We start from the raw sequence: 19,299 nt of genomic DNA on the forward strand, positions 1-19,299 counted from the left end.
ACACCCCCCACCTGCATGAGCTCGGCTCTGACGGGCTGGATGTGGTCGTACAGGAAGTCGGGCTGCAGGTTGTCCACACACAGCTCCAGGGTGCGGAGGCCCTGGCTGACCAGAGTCTGAGAGCCGTTGAGAGCAGAAACCAGCGGGTCCATCAGCATCGGTAAGTACGGCAGCAAGGAGCTCAGACGCACCGGGACCGTCAGACACAACTCCACAAACAGATCCTTCATGTGCTGCTTGTGAAGCCCACTCTGCAGCATGTTCAGACCTAATGGCATGGAAAGGGCGGATTAATTAGGCGAGGAGGAGGTATTAATGGAATGGCGTACGTCTTCATCACTCATCAAATACAACTCGTGTTTAACTCAGAGTATGGGAGGCGTTACCTTGCAGCAGGTTAGGTAGAAGCGGTAGGAACTCCTGGTAGAGAAGATCATGGCTGCCTCCACCAATGGAGCGGAAGAGAGCTCGGAGAAGCAGGAAGTAGTTGTAGGGTTCCTTAGCTGATTGGGCGAGCTCCATGGAGCTGTTCACGATCTTGTGGAGGTGTGGCTGAAGAAACAGGGACAGTTTAATATTAATAAAGAGTCACAAACGATTACACAGACTTGGAAAATAAGACCAAATAAACTCCTACCTTTAGCATTTGCTCATTCTCAGCAGCAAACAGTGACACTGAGCCAAATACGAGTTTAAAAAGTTTGAGGTAAAGATTTGAGAGCTCGACGTTAGAGCCCATCTCTGGTAGTCTCTCGAGAAGATACTCCACGAGGATGGTGGCAAACAGAGCCGACGTTGACAGGTTGGCCAGGAACGAATTTGCAACAATCTGGGAAACAACAGAATACAAGGAATATCATTTGAGCACAATGGATCATTTCTTGTTTAATAAAAACGTGATATAAAAGCACCCCATTTCTTGTTTGTGTGCACGGCATCACGCACCTGCAGTGCATAGTTCTTGGAGATCCTCTCCACCATGTAGGGCACAGTGGTCTGAAAGATCTCCTTGAATGTGAGAGGGTTCATCATGGTGAAGACTCCGGCAAAATGCTCCAGGACTTCTTTCTCCTCCTTCATGCGAACAGTCTGGCAGTTTGCCACCCTGATGTACGTCTGCTGGTTGTTGGCAACCTGAACCTGGAGAGGGAAAGCATGACAGCTGTTACACTGGGATGTTGCTGGAATGAAATCACTGTAATTACCAGAGCCCTGTCTTCCTGAACGCACATGTAAAGAATTTCGATATGAGACATCTATTTTGTCAAAGCACAAATAAAGTTAGAGATGGTAAAGTCACGACTCATTGGATGTACCTGGTAGATGTCCAGGGCCTGCATGGCGTATTTCACCAGCTTAATGTAGATCTGGGTCTCCTTCGGCTGAAGCTGCTTGTTAGGAATGAATTGGGCTTCTGGAAAAAGAGGATTTTAAAAAGACAGAAGTTAGAGAGTGCATGTAGGTCAGCGTTTCAGCCAGGGGGGGGCGTCTTGCCGTCAGCCCTGGTCTGGCGGAAACACTGATGTGGGTACATTTCAAACAATTGAAGATAAATATGCATTTGTATAACATGCCTAATGCCTAATGTATCCCTGTCCTCTCACCTCCTGGAGCTTTGCAGGACGTGATGCCCCAGGTGATCGTCTTCACTCCGCACACCAGAGTCTTCACTAAGCTACGGCAGTCGGACACCTGGAACGTCTGCTTGTCTTCCTTCTCACCAGCTCTGTCTAAGGACGTTGATGGAGGTTGAGGCGCCGCAGCGACGGGTGTGGGAGGAGCGGGAGGTAAGATGGCCGGAGTGGTGGATGGAGTGGGTGTGGCCGGTACACCAGGTAACACTCCTGGTTCGACCACACCCATCTCTGACTGGGGCTTGCACTTTTTGAAGATGGAGACCAGCTGGTAGCGTGCGATGGTGTGGAACTTCAGCACAAAGACCTGAGGAGACAGGAAGTGAAAAAGTGACTCAACATGTCTTTATTAAAAAGGTCCACTATTATACTGTTTTTCATCAAAATATTACAGGTCTCAGATATATACGAAACATGTCTCTTAAGTGTTTGTCTGAAACACCAAACAGATCATTGCAGCATTACCCATAATCCCCTCTGTTTCAGCCTTGTTTCAAAGGTGCTGATTCTCTGTCTGTTACTTTAGATGAAAATAAGGAGCCCCTCCCCACGCCCCTCTGAGAGAGATTTGGTTACAAAGAACACAATGGTGCTCTAGGAGGAGATTCAGGGGATAATGTGGGAGGGGGGGGGGGGTTATCTTGGTTGGTGATTGGCTAATGGTTACACAAGCCAAAAAAATCGTTATGACATCACAAAGTGGCCAAAATCTGATCAGCTCATTTTCAGACAGGTTTTTATAGAAATGGATCAAAAAGAGAGAGAATCTTTGTTCCTGAAACTTTCAGAATCTCTTTTCACACACATGTTGATGTAGAAGAGAAATGAAGAAGAGGGGACACATGTTGATGTAGAAGACACATGAAGAAGAGGGGACACATGTTGATGAAGAAGAGACATGAAGAAGAGAGGACACATGTTGATGTAGAAGAGACATGAAGAAGAGGGGACACATGTTGATGTGGAAGAGACATGAGTAAGAGGGGACACATGATGTAGAAGAGACATGAAGAAGAGGGGTTACATGTTGATGTAGAAGAGACATGAAGAAGAGGGGACACATGTTGATGTAGAAGAGACATGGAGAAGAGGGGACACATGTTGATGTAGAAGAGACATGAAGAAGAGGATTTTGCATAATAGTTCCCCTTTAAAGTATATGTAATATGCATCATTGATATGCTCTGTGTTGCGTACCTCCAGCATCCTCATCAGGATGTCCCGCCCATTGCCGTTCTCCTGCTCTGACTTAGAGCGGATGCAGTCCACCAGGTTGAGCAGCAGCTTGCAGGACATGGTCTGGATGTTGCTGGGAAGGGACTCGTCATCAATGTTCTTGGCAAAGAGCTGCACAGCTAGGGATAAATCTGTCAGGGGCAAGTTCTGACGGACGTGATGCACCAGGTCAGCCAGGGTGCTGTAGGCCAGGGGTCTGAAAGGAAAGGGAATCTTGTAACTATGACACATGGAGCACAATTCAAAGGTATTATGTCCCTTTGCTCCAGTGTGTTATATTGGTTTGTGTGCCTATAAAGGGTCTGCAAAGGCTAAAATCCTATGTAACAGCCAAACGCACTTCTATTGGTTGATGCTCCAATACATTGTACGTGGCTAAGGGGCGGGACATCTCTAATCAGTTGACCAATCACAACAGAGCAGGCCAGCTAACCAATCAGAGCAGATTCGGCTCTGGTTTCAGACAGAGGGTGAAAAGAGGTGCTGCAGCACAGGCAGTATGAGAAAAGTAAAGAACTTTTTGAACATTAAAGCATGGAGACATGTCCCAGTAGAGACACTAAATGCAAATATGAACCTGAAAATGAGCAGAATATATTATTTTTAATTATATTTTATGACTTAATAGTAGTAGAAACCGAACAGCCGGCTCCAGTGACCTGACATTTTCTTAAAAACTAGTTTTAGGAAAGGATAAGCCAGGAAAAGGTTTGACAGATATGGAAAGCAGCTCTGGGATGCAACACACTGCGAGGAGAAAGGGAGCTAATCACTGACACTAATAGTCCTGCCAACTGCCTTGTTTCCAATTCAGCACTAATGTGAAATGACAGCTATTTTGTTGATGAGGTGAGCCAGTTTGGCATCTGAAGAGGGTCAACAAGGCTTTGAAATCGACCTGAGGAGGGATGTCAGCACGCCCTCAGGAGATGCAGGTGTACGTGACAAATTGACAGTGAGATCTGCTGCAGGCGCCGAGCTAGCTTCCCTGAAACTCTCAGCAGCTCTGAGAAACGCCTGATTAATATGCTAGGACACTTAGCATGCACCTGGCTGAGGAATCAACCACAAGAGAGAGAGAGACTGACACTATTGAAAGTGATGGTAGAAAACTCACCTCAGAGTCTCTCGTGCGGTGTAACCAGAGCCGATCAGGATGGATTCATCGAAGAGTTTGTCCATGCAAGGAATAAACTCTGAAAAACAATAACATATATTTGTATTATTAAAATATTTGAGGTGAAACCCAAAATGTTTCTTCTCAAAAGAGGTGCATATTTTGATCAATTTCTCATCTTTATTATAATTGAAAAATATGTTATTGTGATCTTTTGTGATTTAAAAAAGGGTTTGTACTCGACCAGTTGCTTCAGTAAGTCTGTAGTAGGTCAAGATATCGCTGCAGCGCCACAGTACTTCTTTCAAAATTGTATTTTAACAACAAAATTGACAAAATATTGGGGTTCTTGCGATTTGAATATTGTGATTTCAATGTATTTTTGATTAATTCTGCGTCCCTACTACACTTGTTGCAGTATACGGTGTTAACAATTCATTTTTACAAGACAAAAGAATAATAAAAGTGCATGAAGATATCGAAAAATGTGTTTTTATTCAATATATTAGTAACTGTCCCTTCTTGAGTGACAGAACAGTGGCTGCAGCACCTATCTATGGTTAGGTAGTTTCCTCAGTTCTCTGCAACTCCACAATGTCAAATCTCTCGACGAAATTGATCCAAATGACTGAAAATGGTTTGAGGCCAGAAGTAACTCACGATATAAGACAGAACATTTTCCAAAATGTGTTATCGCTGTCTCAAGTTTCCCCTGATGGGTGGTTGAGCTTTTATTCCATTTGATTCAGTCTCACTGCTCACCGCTCAGGCACAGAATCAAAAATGGGGATTTTTGCAGCCGGGTTCACGGTTTATAAAAAATGTATTTCAGTGTGAAATGTGCAAAATAGAGTTTGACATTCTCTGCAATAATGTAGGCAGCTAATGTCTTGACCAGGAGGAATATATTAAACTATATTATCCTTAAAGTTTCTTTAACTTTTACTGAGGAAAAAATAAATGTTGGAAAGAATGAATTGGGAAGAATATTTTAAACTCCTATTAAAACTAGAAGTATAGCTACACAGGTAAGGTTTGCTAAATAGTCATTTGAGCCGAGCTTTTTTTTTTCATTTAAGAGAATGGGACAAACACATTTGAAAGAACATAAGGGCTATGTGCAAATGTGTCTGTGTGTCTGTGTGTCTGTGTGTCTGTCTGTGTGTCTGTGTGTCTGTGTGTCTGTGTGTCTGTGTGTCTGTGTGTCTGTGTGTCTGTGTGTCTGTCTGTCTGTCTGTCTGTCTGTCTGTCTGTCTGTCTGTCTGTCTGTGTGTGAGTGTGTGAGTGAGTGAGTGAGTGAGTACATACGGCTGCGTAGGTCCGTGGTGAGGATGTGCTTGGCGGCGATGAGCAGTTCCTTGCGGAGGTGGGCGGTCTCGGAGGGGCAGTTGGTCAGCAGCTGCAGCATGCCCTTCACCATCTGTTGGGAGTACTTCCCTACCAGGTCCTGGTCAGGTGCAAATACAAGAGATATGAGTGAAAGCAATACTAACTCATATTAGTCCTGTTACTGAGGCAAGCTATGGCTAAGAGAATGGCTCAAATAAATGTCTTTACTAGGGAAATAAAGAGTTTTGTATTGAATTAAAACATCAATGCAAGAAGAGATATGACTGAAAGATATACTAACTCATATTAGTCCTGTTGTTAAGGCAAGCTATGCTAGGCCAAGAGAAATTAAAACATCAATCAAGACAAATGTTGGAGTGATTATTCAATATTTTTTGAATTTGATACCTTTTCATTTAATTTGGACAGACAGGGTGTCAATAACAACTCAAACAACTATTCACTAAAACCCCAAATTGAATTACTTCTATGTTTTTTTTAAAGTTAAAGCCAATTGTCAGATTGTTTACTGCCTTTAACACTTTATCTTCAGAGGAAGCTATTTGTGCAGTCATGCAGTGTGAAAACTCAATCTAAAAGCTCAGTAAATAAACAGTCCTATTTTCATTTTCTAATTGTCTTGTTTTATCTTTTTTCTTCCGAGCGTCAGTGTCTCTATATCAGCGGGCGCATTATAATACACTCTGTTTTCTGTCAATCACCGGACGCCCACGAGGAGAAACTATATCAAGAATCCTTCAAAACACGGCGGCTTGATTTAGCATATCTACATATTTATGCGGGGGATTTTCACTTGTAAATAATACCAAGCTGAGTCTGACAACAGAATGCAACAAGAAAACAAATATTTAAAAAAGATATGTGTGTGTAGTACACATTGAAAGATACTAGTGAGAAAGCACATAATGCAAGAAGAGACTAATGATAACTATAACAACACATATTTCTGTAAGGCAGGATTACTCATTTAAAGGTCCCATGTCATGGCCATTTCCACTGATCATAATTCCATTGTTGAGGTCTACTAGAATACATTTATATTGTGCAATTTTCCAAAATCACTTTGGTTTCTCAAACAGCCTCTCTGTAAACTACGTGTATTCACTGAATTTCACTCTGCCTTTAACGGCTCGTTGTAGCTCCAGTAGCTCCAGCCCCCACCCACCCTGTGAGCACAGTGTGCTCTGATTGGTCGGGACGTTGTGAATCGCGCTGAGCTCTGTGGAGGTGTGGTTTCCTTGTTTAGCGACAGCGAAACACAGCCAAACTCACCCTGAGCACACACAAAGTCACAGCCGTAGTAAAAACAATAAGTGTGGCTTGATATTGAGTAAGAAAAAGGTTGATAAACGCTGTGAGAATGCAGAGAGAATTTCGCAGCGATCCCAACTGTCTGTTATCAGCCTGCAGCCAGGGAGGAGAGATCAGCAGAGCTGCATGCACTGAGTGTGTGTGTGAGGAAGTCCGTGGATTGGTCAATTTGGACCAATCAGCGGGGGCTTAACGTAACGGCTCCACGGATTGGTCCATTTGGTTCCGGGTGACGCATGACATCATGAGTTACCCTGGAAGAATCAATGGACAGTGACGTATCTCCAACGAGGCGTTTTGGGGAGGTATTTTCTGTGTTAGAGTTTTACTCGCTACAGGGTGTACTTTGAGGGTTTTGACTCTGCAGACCGTTTACATGCATAAAAACCTTCATAACACACAAGGGGACGGGTAATAACCGGAAAAGCATGACACGGGACATTTAACTCAATAATTGACGGTGTAAACTTAAATCCAACAGGTGTACCTGGTAGATGCGGATGATGTAGGCCAGAAAGGACAGAGTCTTGATCTGAGCAGCGATGAAGTCGGCGTACAACTCCTTGTTGTAAAGCTTGTGTTGCCTGCAGAGGAAACAGCACAATGTACACATACAGTCAGTCCAATGGAAGGTTTTGGGAAAATACTGAATGTACTCTTCCAATATGAGAGTACACATGATAACAAAGGTATCCCAACTGTAGCTGTGAACATGACAGGATGTGTGATTACCTAGCAGAGCATCAGGACTGTTTGAGGCATATGATAGCTATGTGATTAACATGATGATTCAGCCTCTATGGAGAGAGACATATGATAAGCATGATCATTTCTGACGTGGAGCTAATCTGAAGTAAACATTGAATACTGCTTTCTATTCCTCCATCTTGTGACTGTGTACCTCCCTCTCTTGGATATCAGCATGTGAAGGACACTGTTCAGGAACTAGTTGATGCTCTGTATGTGATGACTACTTCCATTCTGGAGAGGATCACAGATACATGGATCCTGAGATTGAAGCTCTAGCCGGTGACCAGTGATATTTTTCTAACAGAAGGCATTAATGATGTTGTCTACCTGCAGTAGGTGACGATTAAAGAGGTTGATATAGTTGGTCAACATATGGGACTTGGTTCTGGATGGGTGATTTGTTTGTTTGCGTCACAGCTGGTACTAAACATCAGGAGAACCGTCTCTCTATACCTGCCTGAGGAGTTGTTAAATTAACTGCATTTCTGTCGAACACTTAACACTCCTGCTACCCCAAGAGCGTTTACCGCCTGCTAAGCCAATTTCTACACTTTTTACTTCCCCAAAATGGATTTTAACTCAGGCTTTGTCAGGCAAAGTGGAAAGGCAAAAGCACCAAGAAACTTAGTACCAGAGAGGAAGATGAAGAGGAATCAAATTCGTTCTATTTAACCTTTTTTGATGGCTGTAAAGTGAAATTTAAAGTTGTTATAAAAAGGCATTTTTCTTTCAAAGACAAGACACTGAGAATCATCTCACCTGGCCTGCGGAGACACCTGCAGCATGATGGTGTTCATGATGAGTGGCACGAACTCCGACACCACATTGTGAATGTTCAGTTTATAAAGCTGAGGAGAAACACAGTCTCGTGTTAATACACATGCATGGTTACAACTGAAGAAATGAAAAGATGCATTTTAAACGTTCACGGCCGCCTCCTCGTGCTCAGCAGGGACGCTCAGATCTTATCAGTTTGGCTTACAGCATCCAGGTTGTTCAAAAGGTACGTCACACTCGCACTCACATTTACACATACTTACCCAAACAAGCGCTCTCACATTCACATACCTTTGACTGGACTAAAGAACATCGCTCTCATCACAGTGCCCCAGCTGAGCACAAGTTCAACATAATTAAAAAGGTACCTTAAATGAACTATGTATAAGAAAATGGTATTGAATTAAATATTCAAATTCAAAAAAAAATGTAAAGGGGACCTATCATGCAAAATGCACTTTTTTATCTCTTTATACAAATGTGTCCCCGGTGTGTCAGGGGGTGTTTCTCAATGTCGAGGACGCTTGACACATGTCTTCCGAGTCACTTGCTTCAGAAGCGAGGCAAGAATCCTTCCTAGCCTCGGAAAACGAAGAATTGTGGACCAGGCTGACAGGTGAGCGTCATATGTGAGGCCCCCGCCTTAAATGGAGCGCGATTTCCGCTAAAGATTTGGAAATTGGTCCGTGCGCAAAACATTGTGGGGATTTTAAGACCGCGGAGTCTACACATGTGCAGCCTCGAAATGTCTCGCTACGAAGTAAGCCGATGCTGGTCATTGGAACAGTCCTTCGGCGGGACTCGATGACGTAGTATGCTTGAAATAGTGGCTCTGGAGCAGCTTTCCTCGACATTGAGAAACACCATGGGAACTCACGTAGCGTCAGAATATAAAACCCTCTCTTTTCCTCCGTACCCAAATCTCTAAAAACGGGGGTACAACAGAGCTGATCCAGATTTGCGTCTGATATGACGTAATATCTGAAATGTGGACCCACGGCGCTAATCAGAAAGTTGCTATCAGAAACAATGCCCGACTGTTTTGGACGTAATATGGTCGGTGTTTACATTAGCATCGCTAACACTCAGAGCTAACCTGTACTGGAGAGCATGTGTGTGAAGAAGCAGGAAGTAAAAAGGAACTCACCTTGTGGTATAACCAGCAAGAGAGAAAGCCTTTGAGCTCCATACTGTTTCAGAGATAATCCTTGATAATCCATGATATGGCGTTTCATCACGACAGTATTTAGTTTAGACAGTAGCTGCTGGGTCCCGGATGAGCTCAGCCCCCTCCTTTTCTTAAAGCTTTATACCCCAAATCATCACTTTTGAAACAGGAAGTGAAATAGAGGGATATGAGGCATGGCTAGAATGGATGATCTGTTTGGTATTTTGAGCAAAACACTTCATAGACATGTTTTTTTATATATTTGTATATATATCTGAGACCTATGCTATTGCCTACAAATAGCATGATAGGTGACCTTTAAAGGAAAAGCTGCATTCATCTTTACATGAACCCCAACTGTACTTCATGGTTACAACCGAAGAAATGCATTACCTGATACATCAGCACCACGATGATAGGCAGCTCAGCCAGAACTTTGAGGGACAGAGACCCCCGGGGGATGATGGTGTGCTGGTGGCAGAAACAAGGAGAGAAACACAATGAGGAAAGACCGAAATGCCACTTGCTTCTAAACTCTAAAATAAATACAGGAATGCGATTGTACACAGTGAAAAAGAGGAAAACAAATTCAAGTTTTAAAGGAGGGTTATACTATTTCTGAGCACAATCAGGTTGAATCCTTGTCAGTTTGTGTACATTTTCCATAACATTGTGTCACAGATTTTCTATACTCAGGGATGCAAACACACGTATGGTGAAAAAAGAGAGAACTATTCGAAGCAGAAAAAAAACTGCGTAATATACCATCTGACAAAGGCCTGCGCTATAATGCTTCAATTAACTGGCTATTCTTTATAATATACTCTGATCAATAGGAGACAGAGATGTTAAGTTATAAATCAAGGGTTTTTATTATTATTTACAGCAGGGGTGGGGAACCTTTTTCCTTTCAATTTTTACAACATCCTCCGAGGGCCGTACAAATGATTGAACTGCTTAAAAAAACAAAAATCACAGCCCATTAATTTGGCCTTTCTTTCATGCTGTGCAAAGAAAAAGCAACCTCTTAATCCAGATATCTTGCCATGACTCGCGCATGCACGCACGCACGTGCATGGTTGTGGCAGAAAGATATGGACACAAGATGTGTGCAAATGTATTTAGTATCCTATCCATGTGAACATGATTTAAGTGGGGGGGACCTAACCTCCTCTAGTGGGGTCTCGGGAAGATTTTTTTTTAAATATTGAAGTTAAAAGCATCAATCTGGTGCACTTTGAGAGCAACATGAAGAGATCTACTGTATGGATACATCTCAACACCCATTTGAAACAGAACTGTAAGCAGATTTTTTTTGGGGGATATTTTACAAATCACTCCCCTTTTAAACTCTATTCTTGTTATTTTTAACAACTTTTTTGTTACTGTCATATTGTATTTTATACCTGTTTTTCATTTAGACTCTAATGTCTCATTAATAATTATAATGATCATATCAAGGTGTGCCTAACCTCACTGAGCTGAGGTTATTTGAGCCTCTCAGGAGAGAGCTCTCTTCCACCTGGTTGTAGAAAAGCTCTTTAAATTCGTTAGCATAGCTAGCTAACCAGATGCTAATAACAGCAGATCGCCACTGTGCTTACAACTAAAGAAAGCCACGCAAAGACTGCGGTGTGTACGGCTCCTTATGGGTACTGCAATATTTGAAGAGCTGGAGCGGCGTTCCGGTGCTCTCCGTCAGCACTCTAGTCTACACTCCTTTCCGACGAGACGTATACCACGTGAAGACACGTTACGCTCGTGTTGTGTTCAAGGAACCTGCCCTTGGCCAGGAAAAACAGGCACTCGCTTGTTTAATTATTTTGCGGTCTAGATTTCTTCTTCTTTTTTGAAGTGAAAAGTTGTCCGTTAGTCGGACTGACGGACGGACGGACCCCCCCCCCACCCCCAAAACGAAAACTCTTCGGTTCTCCGCGAATTACACAAGTCACCCAAATCAGCGTTAAAAAAGCGGGAGGCGCCGAAAAGCGACTAATTTGCATCACTGTATACTCGTCCAGTTAGATCCACATTATGTTTTCAGTACAGCCTACGTAACATTTAGTCCAACATTTATTAGAAGCAAAACAACAAAAACAGTTAATGCATCATATTAACTTGACAAAAGGTGCATGTGCAATTAAAGAAATAGTTGTTACACCAGTACAACTTCTTTTTTATTACTATTTTAGGGTTAGTAAGAATGCAATTTTGTGGTTCATCTTGTTAATGATGTGCCAACTGTTGGACTAACGGGTTTCTGTTTCTGCTGGTGCAGTACTACCATCCTGTGGTTAGAGACAGTACTTTAGCAGTATGGATTAAAACAAGTGGAAATATGAACTCCTGGTCGTCTTACTGTTCGTGTTTCGCTGTCATCCCTCTCAGGTGCCGTCTTGACCATCACCGACGTGATCATCCCGACCATTTCTGGGGAGGGGACCGTGTTCTCTGCGATCACCTGCGGGTTCTCAAAGTACCTGGTCTGAGAGGAGCAGAAAGAAACAGTGGTTAAAGGAAACAAAAAGACACAAGTGGCAAGCGAGAGAAGAGACAAAGTCCTCCACTTGTTTACTGAAACCTGCAAAGAAGGGTGTACTTACAACGACTTTGGGAAGCTCTTTGTAGATCTGCTTCACAAAGTCCAGAAAGTGATGAATCTGGGAACAGAGGATTATGGGAAACGTGTGAATCAAAGGCTTCAAGAAAGTGTTCGATGTCTCTCTTACTTTTCATAATGAATGAGAGGAAACCAAACATTGATATTGACTTTTCTGGCATCACAGAAATATCGATAATTTCTTTATACCATAAACATATCACCAGTTGAGTACATTACAAAACAGAGACACTATTTGAGGACAGCTATGTATTTTTTGGGGTGGCAATAAAGCTGAGATTCTCACCTCCTGGGAAATCGGAGGGCGGAACTGTTTGTGCAGCTCAATGATGATGCGGAGGCATATCAGCACATTCTCCTCACTCTCAATCTGTGAAAAGAAAACAGCATGAGTGTGAGATAGCCAAATAAAACCTCCGGTATCTTTAGAATAACTGGAAAACATTTCTTATACCAACAGATCAGAGTGAAATCATCAAATATTATTGTCAACAACTTTCTTATCTACCTTACTTGAGCCATAGCAATGAACCCTAGCTGTTCAGGGTGCGTACACTTTTTCACCATTGCTTTTCAAAGACTTCTCTCCATTACCTCGTTTTCCATGACCAAAAAAATTACTCTTTCTCAGCGGTATCACTGAAACATTTTTATTTTAACATGGTAAACTGGAAAATAAGGTCTGCATATGAAACATGTTGTTTCTACTGCCTATCTAAAACAAATCAAATAGTAGGCTTACTAGCTCGTACAGACTGAAGCCACTGTCGACTAGAGGGCGTGATTGTAAAACTCACCAGCAAAACATACCTCGTCAGTTAAATGCCATTTTACGTTTCATTACTATACGATACAGTATGTATTATCATTATACTATTTCGGCGATTAGATAAAATATAAATTATATTTGATGCAACTTTAGTTACATTTCCATGACTTTTCCCAAACTTTGGGGAAAATATTGTTTTCCATAACTTTTCCAGGGCCTGGAATTTGCATTTTGAATTTCCATGACTTGGTTTTTAGTGACCGTAAGAACCGTGGCTGTTGTAATTGTTTGGAAAAAGCTCAAAATAAGTATTACCTAAACATTAACTGGTAGGTGGAAAATGTTGGGTAGTAGTTAACATACGTTTTCCACCAATTTAAGTGCATTTACTGAGAGTCGGAATCTGATTAGCTTTAAGGAAGTATGGCAGATCAACTATAAGCAGTAAAAACTATTGAATAATAACGATGAATGAATGATGGAAAACAATGTCAAATGTTCTGTATATGAATAGGACTCATACCTCCAGGAAGCGGAACATCACAGACAAGATGTTTTTAGTGTGCGGTCGCAGGTGTTCATTTGTAGGAATTCGATGGATGATTTCCAGCACCAGTTTCCGCAATTGCTGAAAAAAAAGGATAATATTTTAAAGCAGACCATCCAAATGTGCGTAAGATTACACCATAATAATATGATCAAATTTACTCAGAGGGTGTTTGACATTATAATCACAGCAGTCAATCCGTACAGTGATGTTTCGACTTTTAACCAAATCAGTACTTCTGCCCGCAACTCTTGTCTGAAGCTTCACCTGTGTAGGTTTTTCTTGGAGGAATTGCACCTCTCCATCCTGCAGAAACGTGAGGAAGCGGGGGATGATGTGCTCCAAGAAGGTGGAGTACTGAGGAGACGATGTCACATTCTGAAATGAAAAGTCCAGGACATGTTACATCATGCAGTCAGGTGTTGGTAATGTGCAAGATGTCATCAAATACTTTTCTTTGTTCCTGCAGGCCTTTTTCCGCGGCATGAAACACTTACTGTATTGTCCAAGGTCAAACACATCCCTAGAGAATTACACTTGAATAGACTTCTTCAAATCCATCCCAACACATCAAAAGAGACAAAACATTCATCAAACTTACCTCAAAGTTTTCGCTGACCTCCTGCATCATCTTCAGCTTCGTTTCATCGGCTGGAAGTTGAAGGACAAAATGTCGGCATCAATCAAACTTGCTAAAAGATGCAGCTTAAATGTTCACGGCTGTCTTCTTGTGCTCAGCAGGGACGCTCAGATCTTATCAGTTTGGCTTACAGCATCCATGTTGTTCAAAAGGTACGTCACACTCACATTCACACATACTTACCCACGCAAGCACTCTCACATTCAGGTACCTTTGACTGGACTAAAGAACATCGCTCTCATCACATCGCCCCAGCTGAGCACAAGAGTCTCAACAACTTCAACATAATTAAAAAAGGTACAATAAATTAAGTATGTTTAAGAAATTTGTATTATGTTTTCCTTTAAATATAAAAAAATACTATATGAACTTTTTAGTTTTTAATGGAAAAGCTGCATCCATCCTTACATGAGCTCCAACTGTAACTATTACAATTGTAAAATAAAATGTTGTTACGCTTTAATGAATACAAATAAGTTATTAACTAACAAAAGTTCTAAACAAAAAAAAAAACTTTAACTGGCTTTAAATCACTACAGATAAAGCACATCGTTTTGAATGCTATATTATAAAAAAAAAAAACATGCACTTATGCATCAAATGTGATTAAAGTCAGATAGATGTTGTCAGTAAATGAATAATATTTTAGACATCAAGTACACAAATATAGTTCAGGGTCTATGAACTCACGTGTGTTGGCGTCTGTGAGCGCTGCCACAAACTGCAGGTACTTCTTCATCAGGGTGGTCTGGTCCACCACCGTGGGGCTGGGGGCCGGCACGAAGGCCATGGTGGCCGACGGGACCGACATGGCTGCAGCGGGGGGGGGGGGGGGGGCAGACAGCAGTCGGCACTGATCTCAGAGGGATAACATGTACACTGTGGGGGAAAAGAGAGCCGTTTTATTCAATTGGATTTATTTATATGGCCAGTTTCATCCCACAGGCCATAACACCTGAACTTTAGAAAGAACATCCATAACATTCACCTGGTTGCAACTTATATATATCAATATTCCAATTACTGTATAACAGGGTATATGCAGGAATCCTGAAGTCAGATGTAATTCCTTTTAAGACCTTTGTTAAGACCCTTTCCATACATTTTAAGACCTCATCTCCACTTGGAGTTCTAACCGGTTACATTGGCGACACACTTTACCTCACATTGACTATATACAGTATTGATTGTCCTTCCTCCTTATCTTCCAACCATTTGGACGCAGACTTGCATTTCCCCATAACGATGTTGTTTAACAACCGGCATAAACGGAACTTCGCACGCTATCAAGCAGTGAGCGTGCGATGTCCTGTTTAGATGGCGTCAAATCCAACGGGATGCCATAAATAAACTACACAGAATCACACTACACACCTACGCAATGATTACATTCAGGCAGACTGTAGAATAAAACCTCTTTGGACAATTTATATACTTATTGAAAACAAGCTAAAAATGTAATACCTTGGGAAATTCCGTTTAATACTTTTTAATAGCCTTCATTTTCACTAAATTGATTTATCAACTTTTAATACTTTTTAAGACCCTCCAGGCACCCTGTATAAAGACTATTCTGCACTGTTTCTATTATATTCTGATTTACTTGCACTATTATCTGTTTTATTGTGTTGCTCTGTTGGAGGAGCCTGTGACCTAAGAATGTCATTGTCATATCTACACTGTAGCTGTACATATGACGATAAAAGCCTTGAAACTTGATTAATGTGTGTGTGTGTGTGTGTGTGTATATATATATATATATAGATACTTTATTTATCCTAAACTGGGAAATTATTGTCACAGCAGTGCCGTGGTGTATTCCGAAGCATTACACAAGTTAAAAATATGTATAAGATGCAATAAGATACAAATATAATAAAATAAAAGGAACATAGGGCAAGTATATATGTAATAAAAAGCAGCTAGTATCTACAAATTCACAATAGAAAGGACAATAGAGTATCTAAATAATACACAATATAACGAAAATATTGAATATACACGACAATATACAATCTCACCAAGTTAAATACATATAGATATGTAACTTTATGTATGAGTATTTATTTTTTCTATATAGATTTGGGACGATGAGATATGACATTTCGATCCCTGTCTCTCACACACACACACACACACACACACACACACACACACACACACACACACACACACACACACACACACACACACACACAGAAGTTGCCAATAAAGTTGACTTAAACTCAATCTAAACATGATTTATGCTGAAAATGGCGGCAAAAATCTCATTTGTGTCGGGAAAATGTCAGAGTTTGACTATAGACTGTATATATAAAGAATTTGACAAGCAAAACAAATCATGTAACAAATCCACAAACATGCCTCTTAACGGGCGCACATTGATGACATCATCACAAGCATCAGTTAGCACGACTTTTGTATCCCCGATCGTATTTGTGAATTGAAAACCGTTTCAAGGTGCAAAGTAGAAACTACTCTATTATTAAGAGGCGTAACACCTTAATGCATCCACTCAATGAAGCCAACACATGCAAATTTAATATTAATCTGCAGAACACGCGAGCAACCGCGAGCTAACAAGCTAGCTTTCCCAAAGAAAGAAAGCGCCCGTTGCTCTCAAACTTAAAGGAGGGAATAAACTCAAACCAGAGGGAGAAAGCACATTTTCTCAGACAAAACCTGGTTTAAAAGTTATCCGTTCACAGTAGGATATGGAAAACACCTACTATTTGGTCACATTTCACACGAAAAAGCGAAAATGTTGCACTCACCCAGCGCCACAGACAGGAAACCGTCGCTCGGTATCCGCCGCGCTCACACTGCTGTAGAGGGTTTGCGGCGCCTAGCAAAGATGTGTGATATCCCTCCGCGTATTGTGCATCATAGTTTCCTTATTTATTTTCCTCTATGAATGAATACACCGTCATGTTGTTTGATTGCCTAATTCATATACAAATAAGTGATTAAATTGATGAACAGTTTTGTCAAAATGACTTTTATTGGTCAAACGTTTAATTCTAGTACCAGCGGAACGATACACAAGGGAAATCAGTGGTTATATGACCATCATTTTCGATGGTCTTCTGGCTCCCTGGGTTGTTTGCAGAAGAGGTACATTAGCAGGTAACTGCGTACAGTCACTTCCATGGGTAGTGTGTTTTTTTTTAAAGTGATACATTATTTAAATTAAGTGATTGATTGTTGGATGTCTTTTTCATCCATTCTAATACATTTTAGGGCTTTAATACCATGCAAATGTCAATTTAGAGGGATATTTCACAACAAGGCGACCCTTAAGAGCTGATACTGAGGAGTGGGAGATAAAACTGGATAATTGATGCATGAAGAGTTCTGATGTTGCTGCCACATTACCCTGGAATTAAGGTACTTTATTCACTGTTTAAAATGTCTTGTATGAGTTTGCATTGTTTGCTTTTACCACAAGATGGCAGTCCAATGAAGGAAAGTCTCTAAAGTCACTTGCTCTGAAATCTTCAGTGCTCGGTGTGTAATAAATCACCAGAGACTGTGTTGTTTTTAAATATGTTGTAAGGATATGGCTGGAGAAATAACAGGTCATAGCAGTGGTCAATTATTAGTTGTTGTTTTGTACGTCTCATGTGTTGTTCTTTTATTAATGTTGGAAAATATGAACATGATGGGTGCCAAATAATATTTTACAATGGCTTTATCTGGCAAATTAAAGTATAGTATCTTTCATGATCATTTGAAGGTTGTTCCCAAGTGTCATTGACATTATATGAAGTGGCTTTTATGCATTCAAACGACGTGTAAATGGCCTAAAGATGTGACATTCTTTCGTTTACATAATGGTTCTTCTCCATAGCTTTGGAAATAATGAAGTCAGGTTGAAAGGCGGTAATTATTCATCATGTCCTGTCTCCTGCTTAGATTCATTACTAATGGGTTTGATTGATATTTCTCTCATTCACAGCCTCCTCTTTCCACAGAGTGAACCCACTGACAAAAGAGATATCCCTTTCAGTTAATATCATACAAAATGTACAAGATAATTTGACATATAATGTGACATTCTCATTCTCCCTCTCGCTCTCTGAGTAATAAAGATCTGCTAAAAGATGTTTGTCTCAGGCTTATTGCGCTGTCCTGTTCGTTTCATTAGTGAGGTTTTTGTGTGACAGGGGCTTTATCCCCAGAGTGGATGACACGCTGTAGTTCCCGCTTTCCAAAAACCACTCATGTGTCCATTAGATTTGTGTGTGTGTGTGTTTTTGTGTGCACTTCTGCAGCTGCTGATGTACCTTATGATGAAGCATGATCACCCCTGCATTATTATTTCTCATATAGAAAAAAAAGTGCACTTCCCTTGAGCCTGATCATCAACAATAACCTGGGAATCTATTCATGCGCACATCCACATTCACTCTTTCCATCCTTGAGGTCTGCAGAATGAGAGGACATTTTCTCTGCGAACCAGCCGGATGAACATTTGTGAAAAGACTCCATGCCTTGCTTTGTGAATATGGTTGTTGTTATAATGTGATTTAATCAGCATGAGTTCAAATTGGACTGGCAAATACCTTTTGTCTCTCTCACCTCGGTAGCAGAAAGAAGGTGTGATGTCTAAACTCTGGGTTTATCTGAAGCAGAGTGCGTTACCCATGATAATAATAGATGTTTCACAAGCTTTGCAAAGCTACAAACCAGCAAACTGAAGGTGTTGATTCCCAAACAATACAGCAAGATCCCGCTTCCCCTATTTCTTTCTTTCTCCACTCACCAAAAATCTCTGCTGTGATATATTCGTAAATCTTTTCGCTAAAATTCGCTTGTATTTTGATAACATTTACATTTGTTGGGAAGTTGTCCTGTTGTAAAATCAAAATATAATTTATGACGACAGTTGCAAAAATATTTTACAACATATCTGATTGAATCCATTGAAAGTATTGCCAAATGATATTATCCAAACACCATTTATCAGAGAAATCAGCTACAGTCCTGAACGTTTCTTATTTTCTTTTTTCCTTTACAGTGATGGAAAGTATTCATCAAATTACTTCAGTTCACTTCAGTTATGTGTTACATAAACTTGACTACTACTACGTTATACTTACTTTTCAATACATTTACGGGGGGAAATATTCCATCTTCCACTCGGATGTAGTTACTTTCAGCTAAAAATAAATACAACTAGCTTATTAAAGAACATGCACTGTTTAAGATGTAAGACTAGTGGTTCAAATCAAGTTTGGCTTATGACACCTCGTGAAAAATCGGTGTCTGATTTGAGCCAGGGATTTGGGATTTGGTTCCAACAAAGGGACATTTCCCCTCAGAAACACTCATTTATGTTCAAAAAGAAACTCAATGTATCCAAATATGTCACGTACGG

The 19,299-nt window shown here is 40.9% G+C and overlaps 1 protein-coding gene across 4 annotated transcripts in view; it reads right to left on the minus strand.

The window, feature by feature from the left end:
• trrap (transformation/transcription domain-associated protein) overlaps positions 1–14,782 on the minus strand; it is a 116,397-nt gene extending 101,615 nt beyond the window's left edge. For all 4 annotated transcript variants that reach the window (XM_079657576.1, XM_079657575.1, XM_079657574.1 and 1 more), the window contains exons 1-19: positions 14,610–14,782; positions 13,881–13,930; positions 13,547–13,657; positions 13,256–13,360; positions 12,250–12,333; positions 11,947–12,003; positions 11,703–11,828; positions 9,737–9,814; positions 8,158–8,246; positions 7,136–7,232; positions 5,296–5,434; positions 3,988–4,066; positions 2,832–3,066; positions 1,605–1,941; positions 1,317–1,414; positions 946–1,140; positions 638–829; positions 387–552; positions 12–268 (exon numbers count right to left, since the gene is read on the minus strand). In XM_079657576.1, coding sequence (XP_079513702.1) covers positions 12–268; positions 387–552; positions 638–829; positions 946–1,140; positions 1,317–1,414; positions 1,605–1,941; positions 2,832–3,066; positions 3,988–4,066; positions 5,296–5,434; positions 7,136–7,232; positions 8,158–8,246; positions 9,737–9,814; positions 11,703–11,828; positions 11,947–12,003; positions 12,250–12,333; positions 13,256–13,360; positions 13,547–13,657; positions 13,881–13,930; positions 14,610–14,730 — 2,616 coding nt within the window. In that variant the 5' untranslated portion in view covers positions 14,731–14,782. The remainder of the gene's footprint in view (positions 1–11; positions 269–386; positions 553–637; positions 830–945; positions 1,141–1,316; positions 1,415–1,604; positions 1,942–2,831; positions 3,067–3,987; positions 4,067–5,295; positions 5,435–7,135; positions 7,233–8,157; positions 8,247–9,736; positions 9,815–11,702; positions 11,829–11,946; positions 12,004–12,249; positions 12,334–13,255; positions 13,361–13,546; positions 13,658–13,880; positions 13,931–14,609) is intronic.
• Positions 14,783–19,299: the final 4,517 nt, after the last annotated feature.

This window comes from Notothenia rossii (genome assembly GCF_949606895.1).
Source record: "Notothenia rossii genome assembly, chromosome: 11".
NCBI classification, from domain to species: domain Eukaryota; kingdom Metazoa; phylum Chordata; class Actinopteri; order Perciformes; family Nototheniidae; genus Notothenia; species Notothenia rossii.